This window comes from Telopea speciosissima, chromosome 5 (genome assembly GCF_018873765.1).
Source record: "Telopea speciosissima isolate NSW1024214 ecotype Mountain lineage chromosome 5, Tspe_v1, whole genome shotgun sequence".
NCBI classification, from domain to species: Eukaryota; Viridiplantae; Streptophyta; class Magnoliopsida; order Proteales; family Proteaceae; genus Telopea; species Telopea speciosissima.
The window spans coordinates 6,005,577-6,030,396 of NC_057920.1; the positions used below are offsets into that span (position 1 = coordinate 6,005,577).

Below are 24,820 nucleotides of genomic sequence, written 5' to 3' on the forward strand. Positions count from 1 at the left end.
AGCTTTTGGGTCTTGTTTGGGCATATTAAACAAAACCCTAATTAGCTATTGAAAATTAAAGGGAAAAAAGACAATAAAGAGGGTGAGATTTGGACGGGGCTTGGTGATCACTCAAACCTTTAAACCAATATATTATATAGTAATTAATGATTGATCTCCATTAGGATAATTAAGGTTAGGTTTGATCATTAGAAACACAAAACACTCGCATCATAATCTCATAGTGATTGATTGCCTAAACCAAAATTATTTCTGTGTTTTTCATTTATTTTGACAATTAAGATATGAGTATATTGGGAAAGCATGGGTCACGCGGGCCTGATTGGTACATGAAAGTTGAAACTGACCCACTAACCCACATTGCACCAAACAAAAACTCACTAACCCACACCTAAATAAAATAAGAGTGCAGGGAATGTTCACGTACTGCCATTGAGGTATCGATTAATTATCGATGCATCCATCTTTCTTCATTATTTACATATACCTCTTTTTTTTTTTAAAATACTTAATAAGTTAATCCAAGCCGTTAATTTGTTTAGAAAAATGTTAAATTTTTTACTATACTGACCATATTACCCTTTATTATAAACAAATGCCCTTGAGAGAGTCTGGACCCCTTGACTTGAATAAGCGTTTGTGATTGAATTCACTATTGACAAAGCTGATGTGGAAGCCTCTGTGATGGAGCAGCCACATGATCTGAAATTCAGAAATTGAAATTAGAACTAGACAAAGCAATTGTTGTAGCAGAGAACTTGGAAGATTCAGTTCATAGGTTCTTGACGATGATGAATTTCGATCAAATCACTGCAACTATGCCCGTGGTGTCCTCAAGAATGAAGACCGAAAGATCTTTAGAGCTTTGTCACTCCCGAATCACGAAGACAGTGAGTGAGTTGTCGGTTGGAATTGGAAGAAAGAAGTGAGGTTATGGCTAGGCTTCAATAGCAGGTTCAACCACGGATGATTCGTGATTCATCAAGGATATATTAGTCCTAAAGTTTTTAAAACAAACCTACTGTTTGTCACTAATGGGAACCATTAACGGTTTGGATTAACTTATTAAATATTTAGAAAAAATAGGAGGTACATGTAAATAGTGAAGAAAGATGGATGCATCGATAATTAATCGCTACCTCAAGGGAGGTACGTGTAAATTTCCCTAAAATAATTAAAGCACACAATGGGGAGAAGCAATCAGGTTAACTAATCTTTACCCTCTAACCAATCTCTTATATGGGACCCATCTAATATTAGTTCTGAATATCCAAATGTCACACGTTGACTTAGCTCTACTAAGACTTAATACCACTTATTAGGGACTTAAAGAAAATTCATTCTTAAAATATTAAGGAGAGAATGCCTAAATACCTATAAGTTCTCACATCGAACTACTCACACTAGATGTGAGATTATTACTTCCACTTTCTATGTGGAAGGAAAAAATTTTGCTGCTATACTTGTAGCAAGAGTGTTCCTACTACACTTCTATCGGCCAAAGAAATGGAATAATTCACTTCCCCTTTGAGTTCATAATTACCCTCCTAGGTTTTAGTATTTTTTAAAATACCCTGATTTCTTTTCTTAGGCTGCCAACAATGTAGTGGGAATATTCCTGCTACATGTGTTGCAGCAAAATTTTGTCCCATGCGGAATCTCAACACTATCAAAACTTGATATTTTAATTGCCTAATACATATGAATTAAACATATTTAAATAGGAATATTAAAAAAACAAAACATAGTTTAATAGTTTAATATTTAAATAGAAATATTAAAAAAAAACATAGTTAAATACAAATTTCAGAGTCATACATGACACAATATCAGAATATACAAATAATAAAATGTATATATAAGACCCTATGGATTGGTGGAAATTTATAAGGGTCAGTCTTCTTCTCCTTGACAAAGAGAGAACAGAGTATCTGTTGCAATTAGAAGATTTGTTGGAGAAAAAGGAGGATTTCTTCCAAGTTTTCAAGCATGGCTAGCGTTGAGCCTTTCAATAAGTGTCTCCTTCAAAGTGAAGCCCTTGTAGAGGTCTGTAGTCCCTATCTCTATCCTTATTTTTATTTATTTTTCTTTTTAGGTATAGATTTTGCTTCACACCTTAGTCCTTTCTTTTGCAGTACATCTCCAAAACAAGCGTTTATCCAAGAGAGAATGAGCTGCTCAAGGGCATAAGGGAAGCAACTATTGGAAAACTTGGCTACAAGTAAGTGAAATAATTACCAATTATTTGAGGTTGGGCAACCATGGGCTATGATAGTGATCTTTTTAAAAAAGAAAATAAGCTACTGGTGATAACTCTCTTATTTTAATGTGTGTGTGTATATATATATATAGGAGCGAGTGGTTAGTCCCCGCCGATGAAGGGCAGTTCTTGTCTATGCTTATGAAGATTATGAAGCCTAAGAAGACGCTTGAAATCGGAGTTTTCACCGGTTATTCTCTTCTAACTACTGCCCTTGCATTGGATGATGATGCCAAGGTATGGAAACCTAGCTAGCATATTAATGATGCTTCACACAAACTTTGAATGGGGAAGAAGAGAAAGAAAATAAATATATAGGTTATGTTTGGTATGGATTCTCGAAATAGAATCTTGGTCTAGAACAATCATGGTTTTTCTCACTTTAAAATACGTTCCAGACCCATAATCTATTCTAAGAATGCATATCAAATGAAAGCATTCAATTGCTCAAGTAAAGCATCTATCACCTCCCATGTAGCTACAAGTCAAAATGTACTGCATTTTCAATAGCTTAATTACTACCACCATAATTAACAAGTAAGGAGGAATTAAAGTCTCTAATGACAATCTTGTATGGATGTCCTTAATTATCTTGGCAGATAACAGCAATAGACCCAAGCAGAGAAGCCTATGAGGTTGGGTTGCCATTCATTAAAAAGGCTGGTGTGGAGCACAAGATCAACTTTATTGAATCATTGGCAATGCCTGTCTTAGATGAGATGTTGGCTAGTGTAAGTCTTAATGTTCTTTTAATTAATTTTTGGTCTTTTTCTTATTTCAAGGTTTCATAAATTTAGGATCTGTGCCATATCTCCTCAAAAACCCTAGTTTGGTTGGTTTGATCCCAACCTAAAGAAAACCCAAAATTTGGGATGAGTTTGATGCCTTTTCAATTCATGTCCTTTATGCTTAGGTAGTTAAATGATTTGGATTTATTATCATCCAAAAAGATTAAATATTCCTTCACCATTGGTGATGTGACGTTATGACTCCCACCCCTTATTGTTTATGATCCTAAATACCCTTCTCCAGTCCAATCAGAGGGTTCAGATGGGGGGATTAAGAGATTCTCTCTTCATCATGGGTGGAGAGAAACTGGGTCCCTTAGAGTTAAAGTGTAAGTTATTTTCACCCTAGCGCTTAAGCCGCTTAATGTATTAGATATGATTTACATGTTTGGATTTATTTCTGGATGTTGACGAGCTCAGCCCAACCCAACCAAACTGCGAAAAAACCCGAGCCAACTTGTAGGCTTAAATAATATTTCTTTAATTGGGCTCATGTTGGTAAACCTCAAGCCCGTAAATAGGTTGGGCTTGGGCCATTCCTCCAACCTGCCTTACCCACCCAATTTACACCCCTCTCCGTATGTGGGTTTACTTGGTTCCATTTGTTTTCAAGTTAAAAAGGCGAAAAATTAAGATTTTCCATTGAAAAACAATTAGAATTTTTGAAGTAAAATTTTACGCCGAAACAAACGGAGACGTAAGAGAAAATTAATTTATAAAAATTATGATATATTTATGGTTTTGCAGGGAGAAGAAATGGAGTTCGAATTTGCATTTATTGATGCAGACAAATACAATTACTTGAAATACCATGAGAAACTGATGAAGCTTGTGAAGATTGGTGGGATTATAGCTTATGATAATACTCTCTGGTTTGGCTCTGTTGCTTATGAAGGAGAGGTTAAGGGAATGCCTGAGCGTTTGATGGTTCAAAGGGCCTCCATTCTGGAGTTAAACAGCTTCTTAGCCTCTGATTCCCGTATAGAACTTTCAGTAGTTTCTATCGGTGATGGCGTTACCTTGTGCAGACGCATTTCTTGAAAAGGCTTAAATGGGGGAGGGGAGAAGAAAGAGAGCAACTAAATAAATTTAAAATAAATATGTTTGGTACCTACCCATTAATTCATTTCATATTTCTGTTTCTCAACAACTTTTATTTTTAATCCTCTTTTAAATAGCTCTGGGCTTATATTTTATCTTAATTTTTGGCTATTGTATCCTTATTTTAGTTGGTAAAGTAATAAAAAACAATCAATGAAACATACCTCTCATTGGAAGATCCCTAAAGTTTATTGAATCCACAGTTGAAAGCTAAATGTGTAATCACGAGGAAGAAATCAAGCAAGCACATAATCACACACAAGAAGAGAAATTTTACGTTGTTCAGTACAAATGTCTACATTCATCGAGAGAATCAACAACATTTTCACTAAGCCCACAAAAGTGATCTCCGTTGCTTATATCTAGGGTTTATTTTTTCCTACAAAGACCATATATAGGAAACCCTAACAATCCTAATACCCAAATAATTGCAATTTTACTTTTATACATGTATATGTTTGGGTCAGGTTTTGGATCCATTACAAGTGCAATAATAATGTGGACTACTCTATATAAAAAAAGGGTGAGATCGATTTTTGATGATGTAGCACTTACACCAACATGGGGGACCAATATGAGTGCATGCAGGAGCATTATATTGAATGAAATTTTTTTTAGTACACTAAGGGTTGAGCGATAATTTCGTGCAATCCTATATCTGAGCCCAGAAACGATGCAATCGATTAACATTCTTTTTTGCATTAAAAAAGAGTCACAGATTTTGAAATATTTTTGCTTACAATTTGAGTTTTTAAGGTTTCAGCTGGTTCTATGAATTTCAATCTATAGGAGTCGTTCCCATGTTTTTTAGTTTTTTTTTTTATGAGAAGAGTCGTTCCCATGTTTGATCCATATACTTAAACCATGGAATTATACCCAAAAAAAAAAAAACCATGGAAATCAATCCAATTCCAAAGGAGGGGCATACCAGATACCTTTCTCATGTGTGAGACAACTTATGTGGTCTCTCAATGCTGCATTTATGTGTGTCCCCAATAGTAGCTACTAATTATTATATTCGGTGCTGTTCTCTGTGCCGCAGCGTAGGCTGCGCCTATGGGGGTTGACGCAATGACCACCCCATCCCTCTGAGTGGCAGGTCCATGTGCCTGGGCGCAACCTACACTGCGGCACAGAGAATATTCTCCCTTATTATATATATATCCTCTCCTTCACTCTTGTTTTTTGTACTTTAGAACTGAATTTCTCTAATTTCATATTCCATTCCTTCTGTTCAGGGGTTTTTACAAGTGAAGGTAAATATGGTTTATAGTCTTAGGCCTAAGAGAAGAAGAGCTCATTGTCGGTAGAGGGAATCCCTCCCTACTCCTCTATACACTCTAACTTTCCATTGTCAATATCTACTTATTTATTAGATGGACCACCTTTCTTAATAACCAATGATACTATAGCATGAAACAGGAATCACAAATTGGTCTGGTTCACCATAAAACAAAAACAAAAAAGAGTCGACCCCATTGGAACATTTGCTTGATCCTTACTATAGTGTCAATTACCATTTTATTTAATTTTGTACATGAGAGAGGCTTTTGCAAGGACAATCTCCTACATGATTTTTTACTATTTAGGAATATATTATTCTAGTGAGGAAAAAAAAAAAGGGGATAGGGTTACCCATGACGCCAGTGTGGAGAAGAATTTACACGTCACAACAATGGTAGTGCAGAGAATGGTATCATCCACATGAGGCCCATATGGATCAGAATAGGAGAAAATGTATCGGTATGGGGCTCAACATCTCATTATGTGAGTGAGTGCACATTGGAATCTGCACTCCGGCGTGGTGCACTTCCCCCCCCCCCCCCCCAAAAGAATAGAAAATACTGTACTTATGTACCCTCTAGGAAAAAGAAGCATACGTCGTGGCGAAGTGCAATTTCCAATATACATCCTCTCATATAAGAGTTCAGATCTGGTACCCACATGGGGACGGGTGGGGATAGATCTGAACCCTCCATAGGGGTGTGGGATCCAAGCCCCATGAAAGGATCAGATCTGTCCCCACCCATCCCCATGTGGGTAGCTGATCCGGATTCCTCACATAATGAGTTAAGGAGCCCACACTACTCTCTTGCCTATTATTGATCATGTAGGCCCCATGTGGACTCATGTGAATAATACCATCTCTAGACCCTCTTTGATGTAGCATCCTGATTCCTTATTTCACTAGCATCGTGGGAAACTCTCTCCCTAATCCTTTATCCCTTTTCCTTCCCAAAGTAGAGAAGTAGCTAGATGTAACCTTTCCCCCATTCCCCTTCCCTTCCTTCCCTTCCCCCTCCCCAACCAAAATGCCATTTATGATATGGTTCATGTATATAAATGCAAACCCTACACTTATTTTGGTAGAGTGAAGCTCTTCAAGCTATTTTCTATATGTTAAACCATTTTTTCCACTTCAGAGATACCAACAAGAGTAAAAGAAGGTTGGAAGGAACGGGGAAAAAGGCCTTGGTGGAAGTTGTCTCACACCATGGGCCTTAAATGCCCTTTGACTAGTAGTGCAAAAGCTGGGCCAACATGGTCATTGGTTGGTTGTGTATTGTGACCGGTGATTGGTGAGGACAAAGAAGTTTCCAATAAAGTGAGTGGGCCTCGGCCCACAAATGTTCTATCGGTGTTGGTGCCTGGCATCCATCCAATGTAAAAGTAAATAAGCCAAAGGTAATGAACCAAGTCAGTTGTGAAATGTTCTCTTTAGGAGATGATGTTATCGTAGTTTGCACAACTATGGTGGTAATAAAAGAGGACCCTCACATCTGTTGACGATATGATTACACTGATCAGTTTTATGATGGATTTAGATTTTTGTCCCATGTGGGCTAGGGTTGGCTACTTGGTGGCTCAGACCCCACACTGGCATATCCCAGGATGGATTAGGGTTGGGTTTTAGCAACACAATGGATTTAGGGGTGTCAAAAGCTGGCCCGCATTGGCTAAAGCCGGAAATCAGACTGGTCGGTTAGTAAATCGTGTGGTTTTGGGCCTATACCAATTACTATTCGGGAAATTTTCAGCGCCAACCCCTCAAATGGATCAACATTTTAATGTCAGCCCACTAAAGGTCAACAAACCCAAAAACTAACGGAAATAACTAAGAACTTACTGAATGAAAGTAAAATGACTAAATTACCCTTTATGCTAAAAACATTAAAAAAAACCCAGCGTTCTCCGTCTCCCTCTCGTTTTCTTCACCGTCTCTAGCTACCGTGGCACCCGTCTCCCTCCTCCTCCCTTGCCGGCTCCTATTCCGGCTGCATCCCTCTCCCCTCCAAATCTGGTCCAAAAACTCCCTCTCCGACCTCTGCCATGACCCTTCCTCATAAACTGGCGGCAAGCTCCTCTGCAGAGCGACCTTGATATGGCCTCTGCCTCCCTCTCTTCCATCCTCCACGACCTCGACTTGCTCCTCAAATCCGTTGTCCTCCGCCCATCGAATGCTATCGTTCTCTCTCAACACTGTTCGGACTCCGGCAAAGAGGAGCTAGGTTTTTTCATCCGCGATCTCTTCGCTCGCTTGCAGGAAGAGTTTGTAAGAGGAGCTAGGTTTTTTCATCGATCTCTCTTATACCTTTTATCTTTCGATTTGAGAATTAGTGTAGTAGTCATACACCCTAGGACAATTCAGGCTTTTGAATATAGGGCTGAAAGACCACCTGGTTTATGAGGTCCATAGGAAAATCAGATCTGAACCTGTGATTATTGCCAGGATAAGTTGCAGGTCTTAAACCCTCCTTAAGAGCAGATGGGCAACCCATTAAGCACCAAAATCTTGGCTTCCAACCAAAACTTTTTGAACAAAACAACATGAGAGAGAGAGAGTGACGAATAAGGGTTTTGGGATTTGAGCAAAAGAAACACCCAAATGGAGTTGCATAATCCACAGACAGAAGAGACAAACTAAGAAGAAAAAACACTTGGAATGGGGTAAAGAGAAATGGAAGAATGGAAAATCAAAGGAAAGAGAGAGATGAAGGAAATGGGGATTCAAACCTTATCACAGCAAGGAAACCCCAACGACTTGGTAAAAATATTACCCATATCGCAGCATAAAATGGAAAACAGAGGAAATAGAGCTCTAATGAAGGAGTACTCTCGATTCAACGCCAGTGACTTTGAAAGTTCAAGCGAAGGTTAGTAACCCCCAACTCTATTGAATCCCGGCCAAGGAAACTTCAGCAAATAAGTATTAATTTAACAATAGATTTCTGAAATTGATTCAGGCGGACAAAGGAATCGTAGATCTGGTTCGCAAGTTGGGGCTTGTAAGATCCACCCCAAGTGAGTGTGTGCAAGGGTGCAGAGGTGAGAGATAGGCAGCGGCGCCGGTGCCGATTGCAGAGATGGGAAGTCGACTGAGGAAGAAGAAGCCTAGATTATTTTTAGTTGTTTTAAGGGGAAGGGCAAAATAATCTTTTAAAAAAAACTGACATGCTGACATCACTAATTAACAGTTAAAAAGTTTTTTCTTTTAGTTTTTGGGTCCAAAGTGATATATTCGCCCTTAATGGGGTGGCATTAAAATATTGGTCCATTTGAGGGGGTGGCGATGAAAATTTCCCTTATTATTGGGACATTCACTCTGCTTAGTTGAAGCCTAATGTGCAAGGGATTATAATCCTCTGTAGTGCGGACATCTGGCGGTGCATTATAGTGTGGTCCTGAGAGCTCAACACGTGAAAGAAGCTTCATCCAATGGTGCAAGTTCGATGCAAGGCAGTGCACTGTCAGATTAGGGCACTGCAAAGGATTTTTTTTTTTTTTTCCCAATGGGCAACCGACAAGGACCAATGGTTTATAGCATGATCAACTCGTTTATGATGTGTTTAATGCCTATTTATAGTTCAATTAGTAAGTTTGAGATTTGTGACATGCACCCATAAGGAGTTTGCTCAACTCTCATGTAGCTGCGACACAGGATTGACCCCTACACTAGCGAAGTACATGCGGACGATGTTGCAAGAATGGCATTTGGTGCAAGGAGTAGGATTGTAATGGATCTGGATCCTTTATGGCGCGGCAGGGCATTCAGCGCACATCCGATAGTTAGGAGCACCCGAGTCAGGGTTGGGTCGGGCTAGGGTTGAGGCCTCGGGCTAAGCCCAACCCGGCCCAGTTCGACCTTGTTTTAAGTTATACTATAAAATATATATTGATGCACTATATATAATATAAATTTTAAATGTCACACATATTTTGTTAAATAATATATTATATATGAAGATAATATATTTTATTATAGTATTATTTTATATAAAATTGATAATCCCTCCCTGCCCCTACTCCATGATCAGGGCCAATCAGGGTCAGCCCGGCCCGACCCTGAGGTGGGTCAGGGTCGGGTCAGGCATGGGCCCAGCTAAGGGGACTCAGGGTTGGATCAGGGTTTTAAAAGCCCAGCCCAATCCGACCCTATTGCAGTCCTAGTTGTACTTCCTATCGTTAAAAAAAGGAAAATTACAAAAAAAAAACCTATAATTTGAAAAAATTACATCCACTCCTCTCTGGAGGGAGTAGGTGTAATTTTTCAAATTACAGGGGGGATTTGTAAATTTCCCAAAAAAATAATGGACCCATTTTGAGTTTTGACCCACCAGGCCTCACCCATTTTGAATTTGGATCCTTTACTGCCAAGCTGCCCGACAGGACCGTGCTGCCTAGACACGATGTTGAGCGCAATGTCTGCCTTACCCCTGCTCAAATGCCTTGCCCAAGTGGGGATAAAGAGGTTATTGCGCGCAGCACCATGTCTGGGCAGCACGGTCCTGTCGGGCAGCTTGGCAATAGAGGATCTGGATCCTTGGGAGTCCCAAGTTGGGCTTGGCCCATCAGGGTCAGGGTTAGGATCAAGGTATTTAGGCCCTGAATCAGGGTCAGGGCAGGTCTGGGCCCAGCTAAGGGGACTTAGGGTTGGACTAGGGTTTTAAAAAGCCCGGCCCAACCTGACCCTGTTGCAGCCCTACTTGGGAGTATTGGCTTGCAGAAGGATAGGATTTGCTTTGGGTGAATTGCCCTGAAACCGACCCATTTCCATCTCTTCTGTTTTTTTTTTTTTGGTAACCATTTCCATCTCTTCATGGGGCTAATTTTTTTTTTGTTTTTTTTGGGGTAAACAGTGGGGATGATTTGACAGCTCATCATCTTTTATGTCAAATTGTATTTAACCATCTTTAATCGTATTTGAAGGGAATATGTTCTTAGGAAGATTCGATTACCAACCTTTTCCATTAATGGTTAAGATATATATTATCTAATCTAATCACAATGAAGCTTTCTATCTCTCATTTAGCTTTAAGATTCCCATCTCCTTCAAACACTAATATTCTGGACTAAAGATATGAGTATATTGGGAATGCATGGTTCATGCCGAACTGTAAAATATTGAATTCAGTGAAGAAGAAGAAGATGTGAAGAGAAAATAGAAAGAAACACAGAGTTTACGAGGTTCAGTCAGAGACCTACATCCACGGGAGAGGATGAGAGATATTGTTTATTCATTATTCTCCAGTTTTACAATCGATATAAATAGATAACCTCACTGATTCAACTTCCTCCCTGGGTACGGGTTATGACCCGATCCAATATTACTCAACAGTACTCCCCCTGAAGTTTGAGCGTGAATATCATGAACGTCCAACTTGCTAAGAAGAAAGTGATACTGTTCTTGACTAAGGACTTTTAGTAAAAATATCAGCCACTTGTTGGTTGGACAAAACATAAGTTGTTTGAATTTGTTGAGCCTCAAGTTTTTCACGAACCACATGATAGTCAATCTCAATATGTTTCGTTCGTTCATGAAAGACTAGATTTGCCGCAATGTGTATGGGTGCCTCATTGTCACAATAAAATCCATAGGCTCTGGATGTAGTATTCCCAAGTCCTTGAGCAAGTAACGTAACCAAGTCAGTTCACAAGTCGTAGTAGTCATAGCTCTATATTTGGGTTCAACAGAAGATCGAGGAATAGTTGATTGCTTTTTGCTTTTCCAAGAAATAGGGTTGATCCAATAAAAATATAGTATTCTATAATAGAACGACGAGAGGTGGCACAACTAGTCCTATCCGAATCACAGTATGCATTTATATGAAGGTTGCTAGTAGACGACAACAAAATGCCTTTTCCGGACATGATTTCAAGTAATCTAAAACCTAATGTGCAACATCTAGAAGAGGTTTTCGAGGTTTCTCCATGAATTGACTGAGAACTTGCACAACATAAACAATGTCAGGCCTTGTAACTATGAGATAAATCAATCTTCCAACAAGCCTTCTATATTCTGTTGGATTAGAAATAAGGTCACCATCTTCACCATTCAATTTTAAATTTTGTTCCATGGGAAAATTAGCCAGCTTGGATCCAAGTAAACCTGCATCAGTAAGCATCTCCAAAGTATATTTCTCTGAGAGAGAAAGATATCTTGAGTTAACCTAGCAACATCAATGCCAAGAAAGAATTTTAGAGGACCCAAGACTTTGATATGAAAGTGACTATAAAGAAACAATTTCAAAGCATTGATAGCAATTAGATTGTTTCCAGTAATAATTATATCATCAACATACACTAAAACAATTGTAATGCTAGATTCATCAAAAGATACGAATAAAGAGTAATCAGCCTGATGGATACATGAACCTAACTCACTAACCCACACCTACATAAAAGAATTAAAGCACACAATGGGTTGAAGCAGTCAAGTTAATTAATCTTTACCCTCTATCTAATCTCTAATATTGGACCCACCTAACATTAGACCTAGATCCTTTCATTGGTGAACATCCGCATTCCGCACGCGGGCTTAGCTCTGCTAAGACCTTGGCTCTGATGACACTTATTAGGGATTTAGATAGAATTCATCTTTAAAATCTAGTATTAATTAGGAGAGGAGGCCTAAATACCTAATCCCTATATAAGTCTCCACGTCGAACTACTCACATTGGATGTGAGATTATTACTTCCACTTTCCATGTGGAATCCCAACAATATCAAAACCTGATATTTTAATTTACCTAATACATATGAATTAAACATATTTAAATTGTTTAATATTTAAATAGAAATATTAAAAAAAACATAGTTAAATATAAAAATATGATTCATGTAACTAATAAAATGTATATAAGAGGCCTTATGGATTGGTGGAAATTTATAAGGGTCAGTCTTCTTCTCCTAGACAAAGAGATAACAGAGTATCTGTTGCAGGAAGATTTGTTGCAGAAAAAGGAGGATTTCTTCCAAGTTTTCAAGCATGGGTAGCGAGGAGGCTTTCAATAAGTGTATCCTTCAAAGTGAAGCCCTTGTAGAGGTCTGTGGTCCCTATCTCCATCCTTATTTTTATTTTTTTCTTTTTAGGTATAGATTTTGCTTCACACCTTAGTCGTCCTTTCTTTTGCAGTACATCTTAAAAACAAGCGTTTATCCAAGAGAGAATCAGCTGCTCAAGGACATAAGGCAAGCAACTATTGAAAAATATGGCTACAAGTAAGTTCCCCTGAGTCCCTAACTTGAGAGAGAGAGAGAGAGAGAGGGCTGGGGTTTCCTCAAGCCCAGCCCAAGTGAATGCCTGAGCAAAATTTGTACAACTAATGATTAAGCTTCAGCTTTGTACTTGAAAAAATTGCCCATTATTTAATGTGTGAGTGTGTGTATGTAGGAGTGAGATGTTAGTCCCTGCCGATGAAGGGCAGTTCTTGTCTATGCTTATGAAGATTATGAAGCCTAAGAAGACAATCGAGATCGGAGTTTTCACCGGTTATTCTCTTCTAACTACTGCCCTTGCATTGGATGATGATGCCAAGGTATGGGAACCTAGATAACACATTGATGGTGCCTCACACAAACTTTGAATGGGGAAGAAGAGAAGGACCAAAATAAAAACAGGGTTATGTTTAGTATGGATTCTCAGAATAGAATCTTGATCTAAAACAATCATGGTTCTTTATTTTCTTGCCTTAAAATGCATTTCAGACCAATAATCTATTCTAAGAATGCATATCAAATATAGTTCAAGAAAGCATTCAATTGCTCAAATAAAAGCATCTATCACCTCCCATGTAGCTACAAGTCAAAATGTACTGCATTTTCAATAGCTTAATTACTACCACCATAACTAACAAGTAAGGAAGAATTAAAGTCACTAATGACAATATTATATGGATTTTCTTAATTATCTTGGCAGATAACAGCAATAGACCCGAGTAGAGAAGCCTATGAGATTGGGTTGCCATTCATTAAAAAGGCTGGTGTGGAGCACAAGATCAACTTTATTGAATCATTGGCAATGCCTGTCTTAGATGAGATGTTGGCTAGTGTAAGTCTTAATATTCTTTTAATTAATTTTCTCTCTTTTTCTTATTCCAAGGTTCCATAAATTCAGGATCTGTGCCATTAATTATCTCTTCAAAACCCTAGTTTGGTTGGTTTGACCCCAACCTAATTTGGGATGAGCTTGATGCCTTTTCATGTCCTCATGCAGTTATGCTTAGGTAGTTAAATGATTTGGATTTATTATCATGGAAAACAGATTAAATATTCACTTATCAAAAAAATAAATAAATAAATAAAACCCACTCCTTATTATTTATGGTCCCAAATATTAGAAAATTATCTTTCCCTGCCTGGCCCAATCCCCTCAGTGCCTGCAATAAGGGGGTGGACCCCCACCCAGGCAAAGTGTTTGGGCAGGGGTAGGGTGGCCGTTGCCGCCCCCCCCCCCCCCCCCCCTTATTACAGGCATTGGGGGAACTAGGCCAGGTAGGGAACTGGAGGGGAGAAAGATCCCCAAATACCCTTCTCCAGTCCAATCAGAGGGTTTAGATGGGGTGATGAAGAGATTCTCTCTTCACCATGGATGGAGAGAAACTGGGTGGGTCCCTAAAAATTAAAGGTTAAGTTATTTTTACCATAGCGCTTAAGCCGCTTAATGTTATAGATGTGATTTACGTGTTTGGATTTATTTCTGAATGATGACGAGTTTAGCCCAACTCAACCCAACCTAACTGCGGAAAACTCGGGCCAACCTGTAGGCCTAAATGATTTCTCCCCCCACCCCAACCCTTATGTGGGTTCACTCTTGTTTTTTTTTTTTTTTTTTTTTTTTTTTTTTTTTTTTTGGGTAAAGTATGTGGGTTCACTTGGTTGCATTTGTTTTCAAGTAAAAAGGCGGAATTGGAAAATTTTCTTGTAAAATAAGATTTTTTATTCTATTCATTTTAGTATTAAAATTTTTTTCAGTGTTTGTTTTTCAATACTTTTCAACACATAGAATTTTTCGAAGTAAAGGAAAATTTTATGTCAAAACAAACGGAGACATATATAAGAGAAAACTAATTTATGCAAATTTTCATATATTTATGGTTTTGTAGGGTGAAGAAATGGAGTACGAGTTTGCATTTATTGATGCAGACAAATACAATTACTTGAAATACCATGAGCGACTGATGAAGCTTGTGAAGATTGGTGGGATTATTGCTTATGATAATACTCTATGGCTTGGCTCAGTTGCTTATGAAGGAGAGGTTAAGGGAATGCCTGAGCGTTTTATGGTTCAAAGGGGTTCCATTCTGGAGTTGAACAACTTCTTAGCCTCTGATTCCCGTATAGAACTTTCAGTAGTTTCTATCGGTGATGGCGTTACCTTGTGCAGACGCATTGCTTGAAAAAAGCTTAAATGGGGGAGAAGAGAAGAAAGAGAGCAACTAAATAAATTTAAAATAAATATTATGCAAAATAATTATGTTTGGTTGGAATCTTTTTCTTTTATGATTTTATTAAGGTAAGTTGTTTTGTCTTCATAAGTGAAATGTAGCTTTTCCTGATCACTTTCCCTTGTTATAGAATATTTTGTTTTGAGAAAAAATTGATCCGGATCAATTTAATGTCAAACTATGCAAATTTAATGTCCAACTGGCCGGATCACGTGCTAATTAAATTTTGGAAGAGGGATCGCTATGATGTCAGAGTGTAAATTTTCACCAATGAAGGGGTGGGGTGATCGGATTATCCAATTGCGAACATTTAATGAGGAGAGAGATTATACGGTCCTAAAGTGGGAAAGATCGAATTTCTTATTGGTTCAATAATGGTTTTAGTTCTTAAAAACCGATAAAATACTTATATCGACCATTTGGACTGATTTTGGATAAAACCCGATAAAATTCAATATTTTTTATGGGAGAGGATTGCTGCCAAGCTGTTTGACCCTGCTGCACCAATGCGGGGGGCCAATGAGAATGGATCAGGGGCATCCAAGAGTTATTCATTTCACAAGGAAGTGGGCGGTCATTTCTCCCTCCTCCTTCTGCTTACAAAGAAGCAAGGCCACTTTCTTCTACCACGCACACACGGAGGCTAATTGCAAAGAAGTGAAAGAATGGTATCTTGTCAAGCTACTAAGTCTTCTTGAGAAGTAACAAATAAGATAAATTATTGATTCTTCAACATCCAAGTGTCAAGTGAAATAAATTGCGGTCGAAGCCCTTAAAATCAAGCATCCGTCACATTTTTAGACCTTCAAAAGCTCTCAAGTTGATTTGAGGGAGCATTTACGCCACAGGGATGCGATCCAGCAACCTAATGCTCAAAGCTTTGCAATAGTTGACAAAACTTTCGTTTGTATTCTAGAAGGCATTTGTTGTGTTGTGGCAAAGGAGTTGTTGACTTAAACTTGAGGTTGGGAAAGAGGCAGTTGACAAGTCAAATTAAACAACTGTTGCAATGGCAGAGCTTGAGCTTGACTGAAGGAGGTCTGCCTAGATGCCAAGGAAGTTTGTGCGGAGGTTTGTTGAGGGTGAAGTTGAATTGATGATGGATGATTATGTGGAAATCCTAATTCCAAGGTGATGTACGATTTGATTATTTTTTCTGTTTCTAGTTTTAAAAAATAGCAATTGGAATGAAGGGGTAAAATCAACTTCAGTCCCAATTTGTAGCCATGTAGCTTCACAGGTTTAGGAGATTTGAGGAAGAATAGCCATGTCGTATAAGGGGAGTGATCACTTCAGACTCGCAGCGAACAAAGGAGAGATATCGTGGTGAGAGTGAACAGTTCACACAAACAACGTGCTTACAGAGACTGTCGCAGAAGTACTCTGTGTTCGGCGATGGCGATGGTAAGCTATCTTGTTCTTCGGGAATTTCTTTCCCTTTTATCTCAATGGTGTTTCAATATTCATTAAGGGTAAAAATGTAAAAGCACCATCCTAAAGGGTATTATAGGTATTTAGTAAATATTTTGGATTTAACTGTTCTCCGTTAACAATAGGAGTACGTTTGTAAGAATCTTTCAAAATACAAGAGAGGTTTTATGAAATAAATGAAATCCCAGAAGTTATAGACGTAATTGTTTGAAAACACAAGGATGATAAACGTAAATTTCTCTTTGTAGATTGAACACCTCACCGGTTCGATTTCGATCCTAACCCTGGTTGCTTAAAAAAACATAACTGAACTAAACCGACCGTTTGACACCCTTTACTCCAATTGAACAGAAGTTTCCATTAATCATCATTGGGTGTTCTTGTGCATCCAGAAATCACCATTTAAGCATCCACTGTAGCATCTGTGGCCAACAAATCGGAGGCCGTGTCACTTTCCCCGGCAATTGGTGGCTATTTGGTGCTCACCACTCACCACCCACCACCGAAGCAGCATCACGGGCTCAACTCAAACATTTTTTCCAGTGGGACCTGTAACAAGCAATTATCATAGGACGACTTACAATTGAGGATTGCCCATGCAGGGCATCAAATTAATTATTAATTATTAAAGGGTTTTTACGTACGATTATATATTAAATGTTAAAAGTATAGCAAAAGGTTTCGTCCATCCCGTGCACCATGCTAGGTCAAGCACAAACCTTTGTCATTGGACAAGATTCAATCGATTTTGGTTCTTCTGCACGTATCAACAGATAAACGTACATCTCAGAGCCAACCACTTATCTTATTTTTGCCATTTACAAAGGGAGGAGGGGTTTTTATGAAAACCAAGTTAAAATTTGATTGGCTAGCTCTGAGATGTACGTTCACCTATTGGTATGTTTAGATGATCCATTCTCGACTCAAGAGGGAATATAAAAGACCTAAACCCCCATATTTTACACATTGTAACTTGGCCCTTGTTATACGTCTGTGCATAAAAACCTCCCCTTAAAAGTATAGAAGAGAACATAGGTTCAAGAATTGGGATTAAAATCCTATGCAATTCCTTCATCTGGCAGTGCCTTGCCATTCGAGCTTGCAGAAGGATAGGATTTGATTTGGTTAACTTGCCCTAAACCCGATCCATTTCCATCTCTACATGGAACTGGTTCTTTTTTTTTGGGGGGGGGGGTGTAAACCGGGAAAATTAACTCCTCCAGTTCCTTGCCTAACCTAGTTCCCCAATGCCTATAATAAAGGGGGTGGATCCCACTTGGGCTGAGTGTTAAGATAGGGGTAAGATGGTCATTGCACCTCTTTTATTACAGACACTCATTGGGAGAACTGGAGGGGATAAAGATCCGGGTAAACCGTGGGGCTGATATGACAGCTCAGGATAATGTGGTTGGTGGAATATCATGAACCATGCAAGAAAGATTAATCTTTGTTTAACTGTCAAATGGTATTTAATCATATTGAAGGGAATATGTTATTAACAAGATTCGATCACCAACTTTTTCCATTAATGGTTAAGAAATTAGCTAATCTAATCTAATCACATCTGAAACAACATGTATACCTTTTACTGTAGCAGATCTCAATTCAAAGACAATCCAAGATCTCTGCTTCCGTTAGCTTTTAGGTCTTGTTTGGGCATATCAAACAATACCCTAAGCTATTGGACATTAAACAAAAAAAGACACTAATATGATATGAGTATATTGGGAATGCATGGGCCATGCCGGCCTGATGGGTACATAAACCTAACTCACTAACCCACACCAACATAAGAGAATTAAACCCTTCAATGGGGTGACGCGGTCAAGTAAATTAATCTCTACCCTCTATCCAATCTCTTATATGGGACCCACCTAACTATAGACCTTGATCCTTTCATCGGTGAACATCCGTATTTCGAACGTAGGCTTGGCTCTGTTAAGACCTTGATTCTGGTACCACTTATTAGGGTCTTATATAGAACTCATTCTTCAAATCTAGTATTAAGGAAAGGGTGCCTAAGTACCTATAAATCTTCACATCGTCTCACCTTCCATGTGAAATATCAAAATATGATATTTTAATTTACCTAATACATATGAATTAAACATAATTAAATAGTTTAATATTTAAATAGAAATATGATTTCATGTACCTAACAAAATGTATATATAAAACCTTATGGATTGGTGGAAATTTATAAGGGTGAGTCTTCTTCTCCTTGACAAAGAGAGAACAAACTATCTGTTGCAATTAGAAGATTTGTTGGAGAAAAAGGAGGATTTCTTCCAAGTTTTCAAGCATGGCTAGCGTCGAGGCTTTCAACAAGTGTCTCCTTCAAAGTGAAGCCCTTGTAGATGTCTGTAGTCCCTATTTCCATCCTTCACCTTTTTTTAATTTATTTTTCTTTTTAGGTATAGATTTTGCTTCACACCTTACTCCTTTCTTTTTGCAGTACATCTTAGAAAAAAATGTTTATCCAAGAGAGAATGAGCTGCTCAAGGGCATAAGGGAAGCAACTATTGAAAATTTTGGCTTCAAGTACGTTCCACTGAGTCCCTAACTTGAGGGAGAGAGAGAGAGAGGGGTGGGATTTCCTCAAGCCCAGCCCAAAGAAACCACTGATAATAATTCTCTTATTTTAATGTGTGTGTATGTGTGTGTATACAGGAGCGAGATGTTAGTCCCCGCCGATGAAGGGCAGTTCTTGTCTATGCTTATGAAGATTATGAAGCCTAAGAAGACGCTCGAGATCGGAGTTTTCACCGGTTATTCTCTTCTAACTACTGCCCTTGCATTGGATGATGATGCCAAGGTATGGGAACCTAGCTAGCATATTAATAGTCCCTCACACAAACTTTGTATGGGGGAAGAAGAGAAGAAAAAAAAAAAAAAAAAAACTTTGGTTATGTTTGGTATGGATTCTCGGAATAGATTCTTGATCTAGAATGCGTTCTAAACCCATAATCTATTTTGAAAATGCATATCAAATACAGCTCAAGAAAGTATTCCATTTCTCAAATAAAGCAGCTATCACCTCCCATGTAGCTTCAAGTCAAATGTACTGCATTTTCATTAGCTTGATACCACCATAATTAACAAGTAAGGAAGAATTAAAGTCTCTAATGACAATATTATATGGATGTTCTTAATTATGTTGGCAGATAACAGCAATAGACCCAAGTAGAGAAGCCTATGAGATTGGGTTGCCATTCATTAAAAAGGCTGGTGTGGAGCACAAAATCAACTTTATTGAGTCATTGGCAATGCCTGTCTTAGATGAGATGTTGGCTAGTGTAAGTCTTAATATTCTTTTAATTAATTTTCTGTCTTTTTCTTATTCCAAGGTTCCATAAATTGAGGATCTGTGCCATTCATTATCTCCTCAAAACCCTGGTTTGGTTGGTTTGAACAAATGATTTGGGTGGGTGTATGGTTTGTAAGCTCGGTATCGGGATTGGATCGGTATCAATCAGAATCGGGCCAAATATGACACATTTGCCCCTGTTTTTTTAATCTGTATAACCTTGTCCATATAGGTGTATTGGATCGGTCTTGGCCAATCCGATCCAAGATTAAATACCAAAATCTATCCAAGCCAACCTAATGAAAGCAGAAAATTTGGGCTGTATTCTTTGGGCTTCAAGTTGGCTTGGGCAGAAAAAAGAAACACATGAAGTTGTATTGGGTTTAAAATGATTTGGATTTATTATCACAAGAAAAAGATTAAATTTTCCTTCACCATTGGTGATGTGACATAATGACTCCCACCCCTTATTGTTCATGGTCCCAAATACCCTTCTCCAATCCAATCCGAGGGTCAGATGGTGTTATGAAGAGATTCTCTCTTCACCATGGTTGGAGAGAAACAAGATCCCTTAGAATTAAAGGGTAAGTTAGTTTTCTATAAACCTAATCCGCTTAATGTTATTGATATGATTTACATGTTAGGATTTATTTCTGAATGATGAGGAGCCCAGCCCAACCCAACTGCAAAAACTCAAGCCAACCTGTAGGCCTAAATAATATTTCTTTAATTGGGCTCATGTCAGTCAATCTCAAGCCCGTAAATAGGTTGGGCTTGGGCCAACCCTCCAACCTACCCTACCCATTCTTATTTCCACCCCTCTACTTATGTTGGTTCACTTGATTCCATTTGTTTTCAAGTAAAAAAATGTAGAAAATTAAGATTTTTCATTGAAAAATAAACATTGGAAAACTTTTCAACATGTAGAAATTTCGAAATGAAATTTTACACCAAAACGAACGGAGACCGTAAGAGGAAACTAATTTATGTAAATTATGATAAATTTATGATTTTGCAGGGTGAAGAAATGGAGTTCGAGTTTGCATTTATTGATGCAGACAAATACAATTACTTGAAATACCATGAGAAACTGATGAAGCTGGTGAAGATTGGTGGGATTATTGCTTATGATAATACTCTCTGGTTTGGCTCTGTTGCTTATGAAGGAGAGGTTAAGGGAATGCCTGAGCGTTTGATGCGTCAAAGGGCCTCCATTCTGGAGTTAAACAGCTTCTTAGCCTCCGATTCCCGAATAGAACTTTCACTAATTTCTATCGGTGATGGCATTACCTTGTGCAGACGCATTTCTTGAAAAGCTCAAATGGGGGAAGAAGAAAGAGAACAACTAAATAAATTTAAAATAATTATGTTTGTGAACCTATTGGTTGGAATCTTTTTAATTTCTGATTTTATTAAAGTTAGTTGTTTTGTCTTCATAAGTGAAATGTAGCTTGTTCTTGTAACCATAAGGAAAAAGTTTCTGAGCTCTTATTATAAAATGTTTGTTTTGAGAGAAAATTGATCCGGACCAATTTAATTCATTCACACTACGTGCTAATTAAATTTTGGGAGAATTTTTCAACAAAGAGGGGTGGGGTGAATGAATTATCCAATTTATCGAATTTCTGATTGGTTCAATATGGGTTTTAGTTCTTAGAAACCCCAATAAAAGACTGAAATCGACCATTTGGACTGAATTTTGATAAAACCTGATAAAATTCATTATTTTTTTATGGGAGGGGATTGCTGCCAAGCTGCTTGACCTCTGCATCAGTGTGAGCATCCAACAAGTGTGAGATTTTTCATTTCATTGGGCGATCATTTTCCACCGCCTGATAACCTTCTTTTTACAGTTGAAAAATCGAGATCAGACCAATAATACTATTAAGAAAAATCTTATAATGGACCATAACCGATCAGAACTATAGTAATCGTCTTTGGTTGGATTTTTTAGATTGAAAACCTTACCGGTCCGGTTTCGATCTGAGCCCTGTTTGCTTAAAAAAAACATAACTGAACCAAACCGACCGTATGACACCTCTACTCCAATTGAACAAAATTTTCGGTTAATCATCATTGGTTGTTGTTCTTGTGGATCAGAAATCACCATTAAAGCATCATCCACTGTAGCATCCGTAGCCAAACAAATCGGGGCCATGTTACTTTCCTCCGCAATTGGTGCTCACCACCCACCACCCACCACCCACCACCACCTACTCACCTACTACCTATTTTACGTACGATACACCCCATGTCTCACGACCATGGAAGTGTGAAACCATCACTTTTAAGATTCCATGAGGACATGGACCTCATGGCCCATGGGCCCCCACCCAAGTAGCAACACGAGCTTAGCCCAAATATATTCTCCAGTGGGACCCGTAACGAGCAGTTATCATTGGACGATTTACAATTGAGGACTGCCCATGCGAATTAATGATGCAGCTCAAACCAGATTTCCTCAGTAGAGAGCGAAGTAATGATGGGACCAAGTACATAGTGAACGAGACGAAGGAAGCCGGAGTACGTCAGGTGGTGATGGCGTCATCCATCGGGGCGGTTGGGTTGCAGAAGAAGAAGGAGGAGAAGGAGGAGGAGGAGAAGGAGAAGGAGAAGTAGAAGGGACGGTGATGGGGTGAGTGCTAACATTAAGTTTATTTGTCATCAGGGTTTTTTACAATTACCACTCCCAAAAAGATATTTTCGTCTTTAAAATTCTGCGACAATGGCACATTATCATTACTAATCCCTTTTATTATAGCAAGAAATACCCTCCTAGGTTCTAATATTTTTCAAAATACCCCTTAAAATCCCTTTTCTTTGGCTGCCAGACTTGTAGCAAAATTTCGTCCCCATATTGATCAGATATCGGTATCAGTCACGGCTGATCATGATATGAATTGTCCGAGAAGGCTCACATAGGCATGAGAAGGCTCGGGCATGAGAACGAGACGAGCCAAAACCCCCTCTCTCATTATCACTCACTCACTCATGGAATCTAAATTCTCTAACCTTTTAGCTCAAACTGTAAGGCTACGTTTGGATGTCAAGAAAATAAATGGGCACAAAAAAAATTTACGGAGAGAAAGACAGACTTTTCATGTTTGAGAATCTCTACATTTTCGATCAATTAATCAATAAATCACATAAATGTACAAAATAGAAAGAACAAGGGAAGATTACTGAGTAACAGAGAAGGGAATCTGCCTGCATTTCTCTTTTTCTTTCTCTTACCCTCTCCCCTCCTCATCCTTTTTCTCTTAAAATTTTTCAAATTATATGACCTTCAACCCAGTTAATGTTTATTACGCCTCTACTTCCTCCGCTTTTCGAACTCGGGACGACTCGGCCAACTTCTTTGCCATCTCCATTAGAGATTCTCCGGAGGGAAACAGACTCACCCATCAGTCCATCACCAACCATTACAAAACGAAATAGAAAAACAAGTGGGAATAAATGATACCAGAAACCAGTACTTTTTCCCAACTCAGTAAACAGCACCCGAGTCGGGAGATTCATGGATGAGCTTGTCGTTCCTCCTCATTCCGACTCAATTCACTTCTTCTTGCAGCCTGAAGGAGTTTCCCCCAGTGAGTCTCCAGGCCAAAGAATCAAGATAGTTTCTTCGCCGAGTCCGAGTAGAGAATCGGACCCTTCTTCCCGTACCTATGAATTAGGTAATACCCTTTTTCCTTCACCAGATCGGTTTATCCCCAACTCCATTAAGGAGCGGCCGAGATTCGGTCCAGAAATCGACATTACTCCTGATGCCCACATGACAGGACATCTGAAAATCCTCTAGATTGACAAAACGGGAAGAGTTTCCGGCAGAATCGGAGCGGGAGAGGAATCGGATGATTTCTTCGAAGAGGGTTTCGTCGCATGGAATGGCCAGGGGGCCTTGGTTGGTGAAACCGTATTCCTCTTCCGCTTGCACCAGCAGTTTCTTGAAGACCGGGTGGTTCAGGTAGGTGGTTCTCACCACGAATCTCCGACAAGTTGAACCCACGCAGACTGCTACGTGTCCGGCAGGTACGTCGGAGGGGATAGTACGATCGGCAGGTTTCTGAGCAGCCGATGCGGCTTTTTGACGCCACCGCCGGAGCATCTGCCGTAATCTGACAATGTGCCGGATTCTGCAGCATTTCCCCATCCCTGCGGACATTTTCCTTTCTTTCAAATGAGAGAGAAAGAGCGAGAGAAAAAAAGACTGTGAAGAGTACTGAAGGATTTCTGGTTCAGTAGTGGGAGCAAAAGAGGAGAAATGGGGGAGTTTGGAGGAAGGAAGATGAATGGGTTTTATAGAGGGTTGAGATGTTATCGTAATTGCTGCAAGAGCATGGGAATATGGGATATGTTATCGTAATTTAGAGAGAGAAACAAGGGTTGGGTTGCAGAGGATAAACGTTAAAAAGGGCAATATAGCCATTTTTAAAAAGCTGAGAACAAGGACGACAACGAACGATTTCGGTGCAGTCCGTGCAGTTGTAGTGCGCATGAAACCAACCACATGTGAAGTTGGAAAAAAATAAAGCTTTTTTTATAATTTCTTTCGTCTCTCTCTCTCTCTCTCTGGTTAGAAGACCTTTTTCTGTTTCGAAAGGTAGTTGAGTTGATACGAAAGAAAAAAAATCGCTTTTTTAATTTAAAATTTTGTTAATTTGAAATTTTGAATGAAAAAATAAAAAAAAGGATGGTTGATTCCTTCCACGACCCATGTGCAAGGGTACCCCATCTCTTTTCGGGTCCTTCTTTTTAAATTCCCCAAACAATCTGCCAAATGCCCCCAGTAAAAAATTACTGTTTCTGCTTTTTAAGTATTTACCATCTGAGAATGATCCTGAATTTCTCACATAATCTTGTATAATCATAATTAGGGTTTTAAGTATGGATATCAATATCAGTATCAGTATTTACATCTACATCATATCGATCTTTATTGACATAATTAGGATTTTAGGTATCGATACTGGTATCTACATTACATCATATCGATTTTTATGATCAATATTATTTAATAGTATTAGCAGAGACCGATATCAATACAGGGATTAATTTAGATAGATTCTATCGAGCAAAAAGTAGATTTTTTGATCGAAATGCTGCATTTCGATCTTGAATGGGCTCGATATAGTATAATACATTTGATTCGTATCAATATCGGCAATGACTGACACAAAAGTTTTCTTGATACCATATTTTAGAACTT

At 38.7% G+C, this 24,820-nt stretch overlaps 3 protein-coding genes across 6 annotated transcripts; 2 read left to right on the plus strand and 1 right to left on the minus strand.

Moving 5' to 3' along the window:
* Nucleotides 1-2,272: 2,272 nt before the first annotated feature.
* LOC122662370 (norbelladine 4'-O-methyltransferase-like) lies at nucleotides 2,273-4,105 on the plus strand. The gene is made up of 3 exons (XM_043857985.1): nucleotides 2,273-2,497; nucleotides 2,860-2,991; nucleotides 3,796-4,105. Exons 1-3 carry the CDS (start codon nucleotides 2,327-2,329, stop codon nucleotides 4,087-4,089), a joined length of 597 nt encoding a protein of 198 aa, XP_043713920.1. The 5' UTR covers nucleotides 2,273-2,326; the 3' UTR covers nucleotides 4,090-4,105.
* An 8,230-nt stretch (nucleotides 4,106-12,335) lies between these two features.
* LOC122661201 (putative caffeoyl-CoA O-methyltransferase At1g67980) lies at nucleotides 12,336-20,944 on the plus strand. 4 transcript variants are annotated; one of them, XM_043856542.1, is made up of 5 exons: nucleotides 12,336-12,472; nucleotides 18,760-18,845; nucleotides 18,975-19,119; nucleotides 19,469-19,600; nucleotides 20,630-20,944. In XM_043856542.1, exons 1-5 carry the CDS (start codon nucleotides 12,416-12,418, stop codon nucleotides 20,921-20,923), a joined length of 714 nt encoding a protein of 237 aa, XP_043712477.1. In that variant the 5' UTR covers nucleotides 12,336-12,415; the 3' UTR covers nucleotides 20,924-20,944. The 4 variants fall into 4 exon arrangements, with proteins under 4 accessions (XP_043712477.1, XP_043712479.1, XP_043712478.1 ...); XM_043856544.1 differs by lacking the exons at nucleotides 18,760-18,845; nucleotides 18,975-19,119; nucleotides 19,469-19,600; nucleotides 20,630-20,944 and adding exons at nucleotides 12,563-12,648; nucleotides 12,821-12,965; nucleotides 13,346-13,477; nucleotides 14,532-14,863; XM_043856541.1 differs by lacking the exon at nucleotides 12,336-12,472 and adding an exon at nucleotides 18,505-18,663.
* Nucleotides 20,945-23,302: 2,358 nt separating this feature from the next.
* LOC122662099 (auxin-induced protein 6B-like) lies at nucleotides 23,303-23,833 on the minus strand. The gene has a single exon (XM_043857656.1). The coding sequence runs from the start codon at nucleotides 23,774-23,776 to the stop codon at nucleotides 23,306-23,308; it is 471 nt and encodes a 156-aa protein (XP_043713591.1). The 5' UTR covers nucleotides 23,777-23,833; the 3' UTR covers nucleotides 23,303-23,305.
* Nucleotides 23,834-24,820: the final 987 nt, after the last annotated feature.

Excerpts from the sequence above, each read along its gene's own strand:
- LOC122661201 (XM_043856542.1), top strand. The coding sequence starts at position 12,416 with ATGGGTAGCGAGGAGGCTTTCAATAAGTGTATCCTTCAAAGTGAAGCC. Across the intron at positions 12,473-18,759 it reads AAAGTGAAGCCCTTGTAGAG|TACATCTTAGAAAAAAATGT; the intron begins GTCTGTGGTCCC and ends TTCTTTTTGCAG. Across the intron at positions 19,601-20,629 it reads TAGATGAGATGTTGGCTAGT|GGTGAAGAAATGGAGTTCGA; the intron begins GTAAGTCTTAAT and ends ATGATTTTGCAG.
- LOC122662099 (XM_043857656.1), bottom strand. The coding sequence starts at position 23,776 with ATGTCCGCAGGGATGGGGAAATGCTGCAGAATCCGGCACATTGTCAGA.
- LOC122662370 (XM_043857985.1), top strand. The coding sequence starts at position 2,327 with ATGTGTGTGTGTATATATATATATAGGAGCGAGTGGTTAGTCCCCGCC. Across the intron at positions 2,498-2,859 it reads CATTGGATGATGATGCCAAG|ATAACAGCAATAGACCCAAG; the intron begins GTATGGAAACCT and ends TTATCTTGGCAG. Across the intron at positions 2,992-3,795 it reads TAGATGAGATGTTGGCTAGT|GGAGAAGAAATGGAGTTCGA; the intron begins GTAAGTCTTAAT and ends ATGGTTTTGCAG.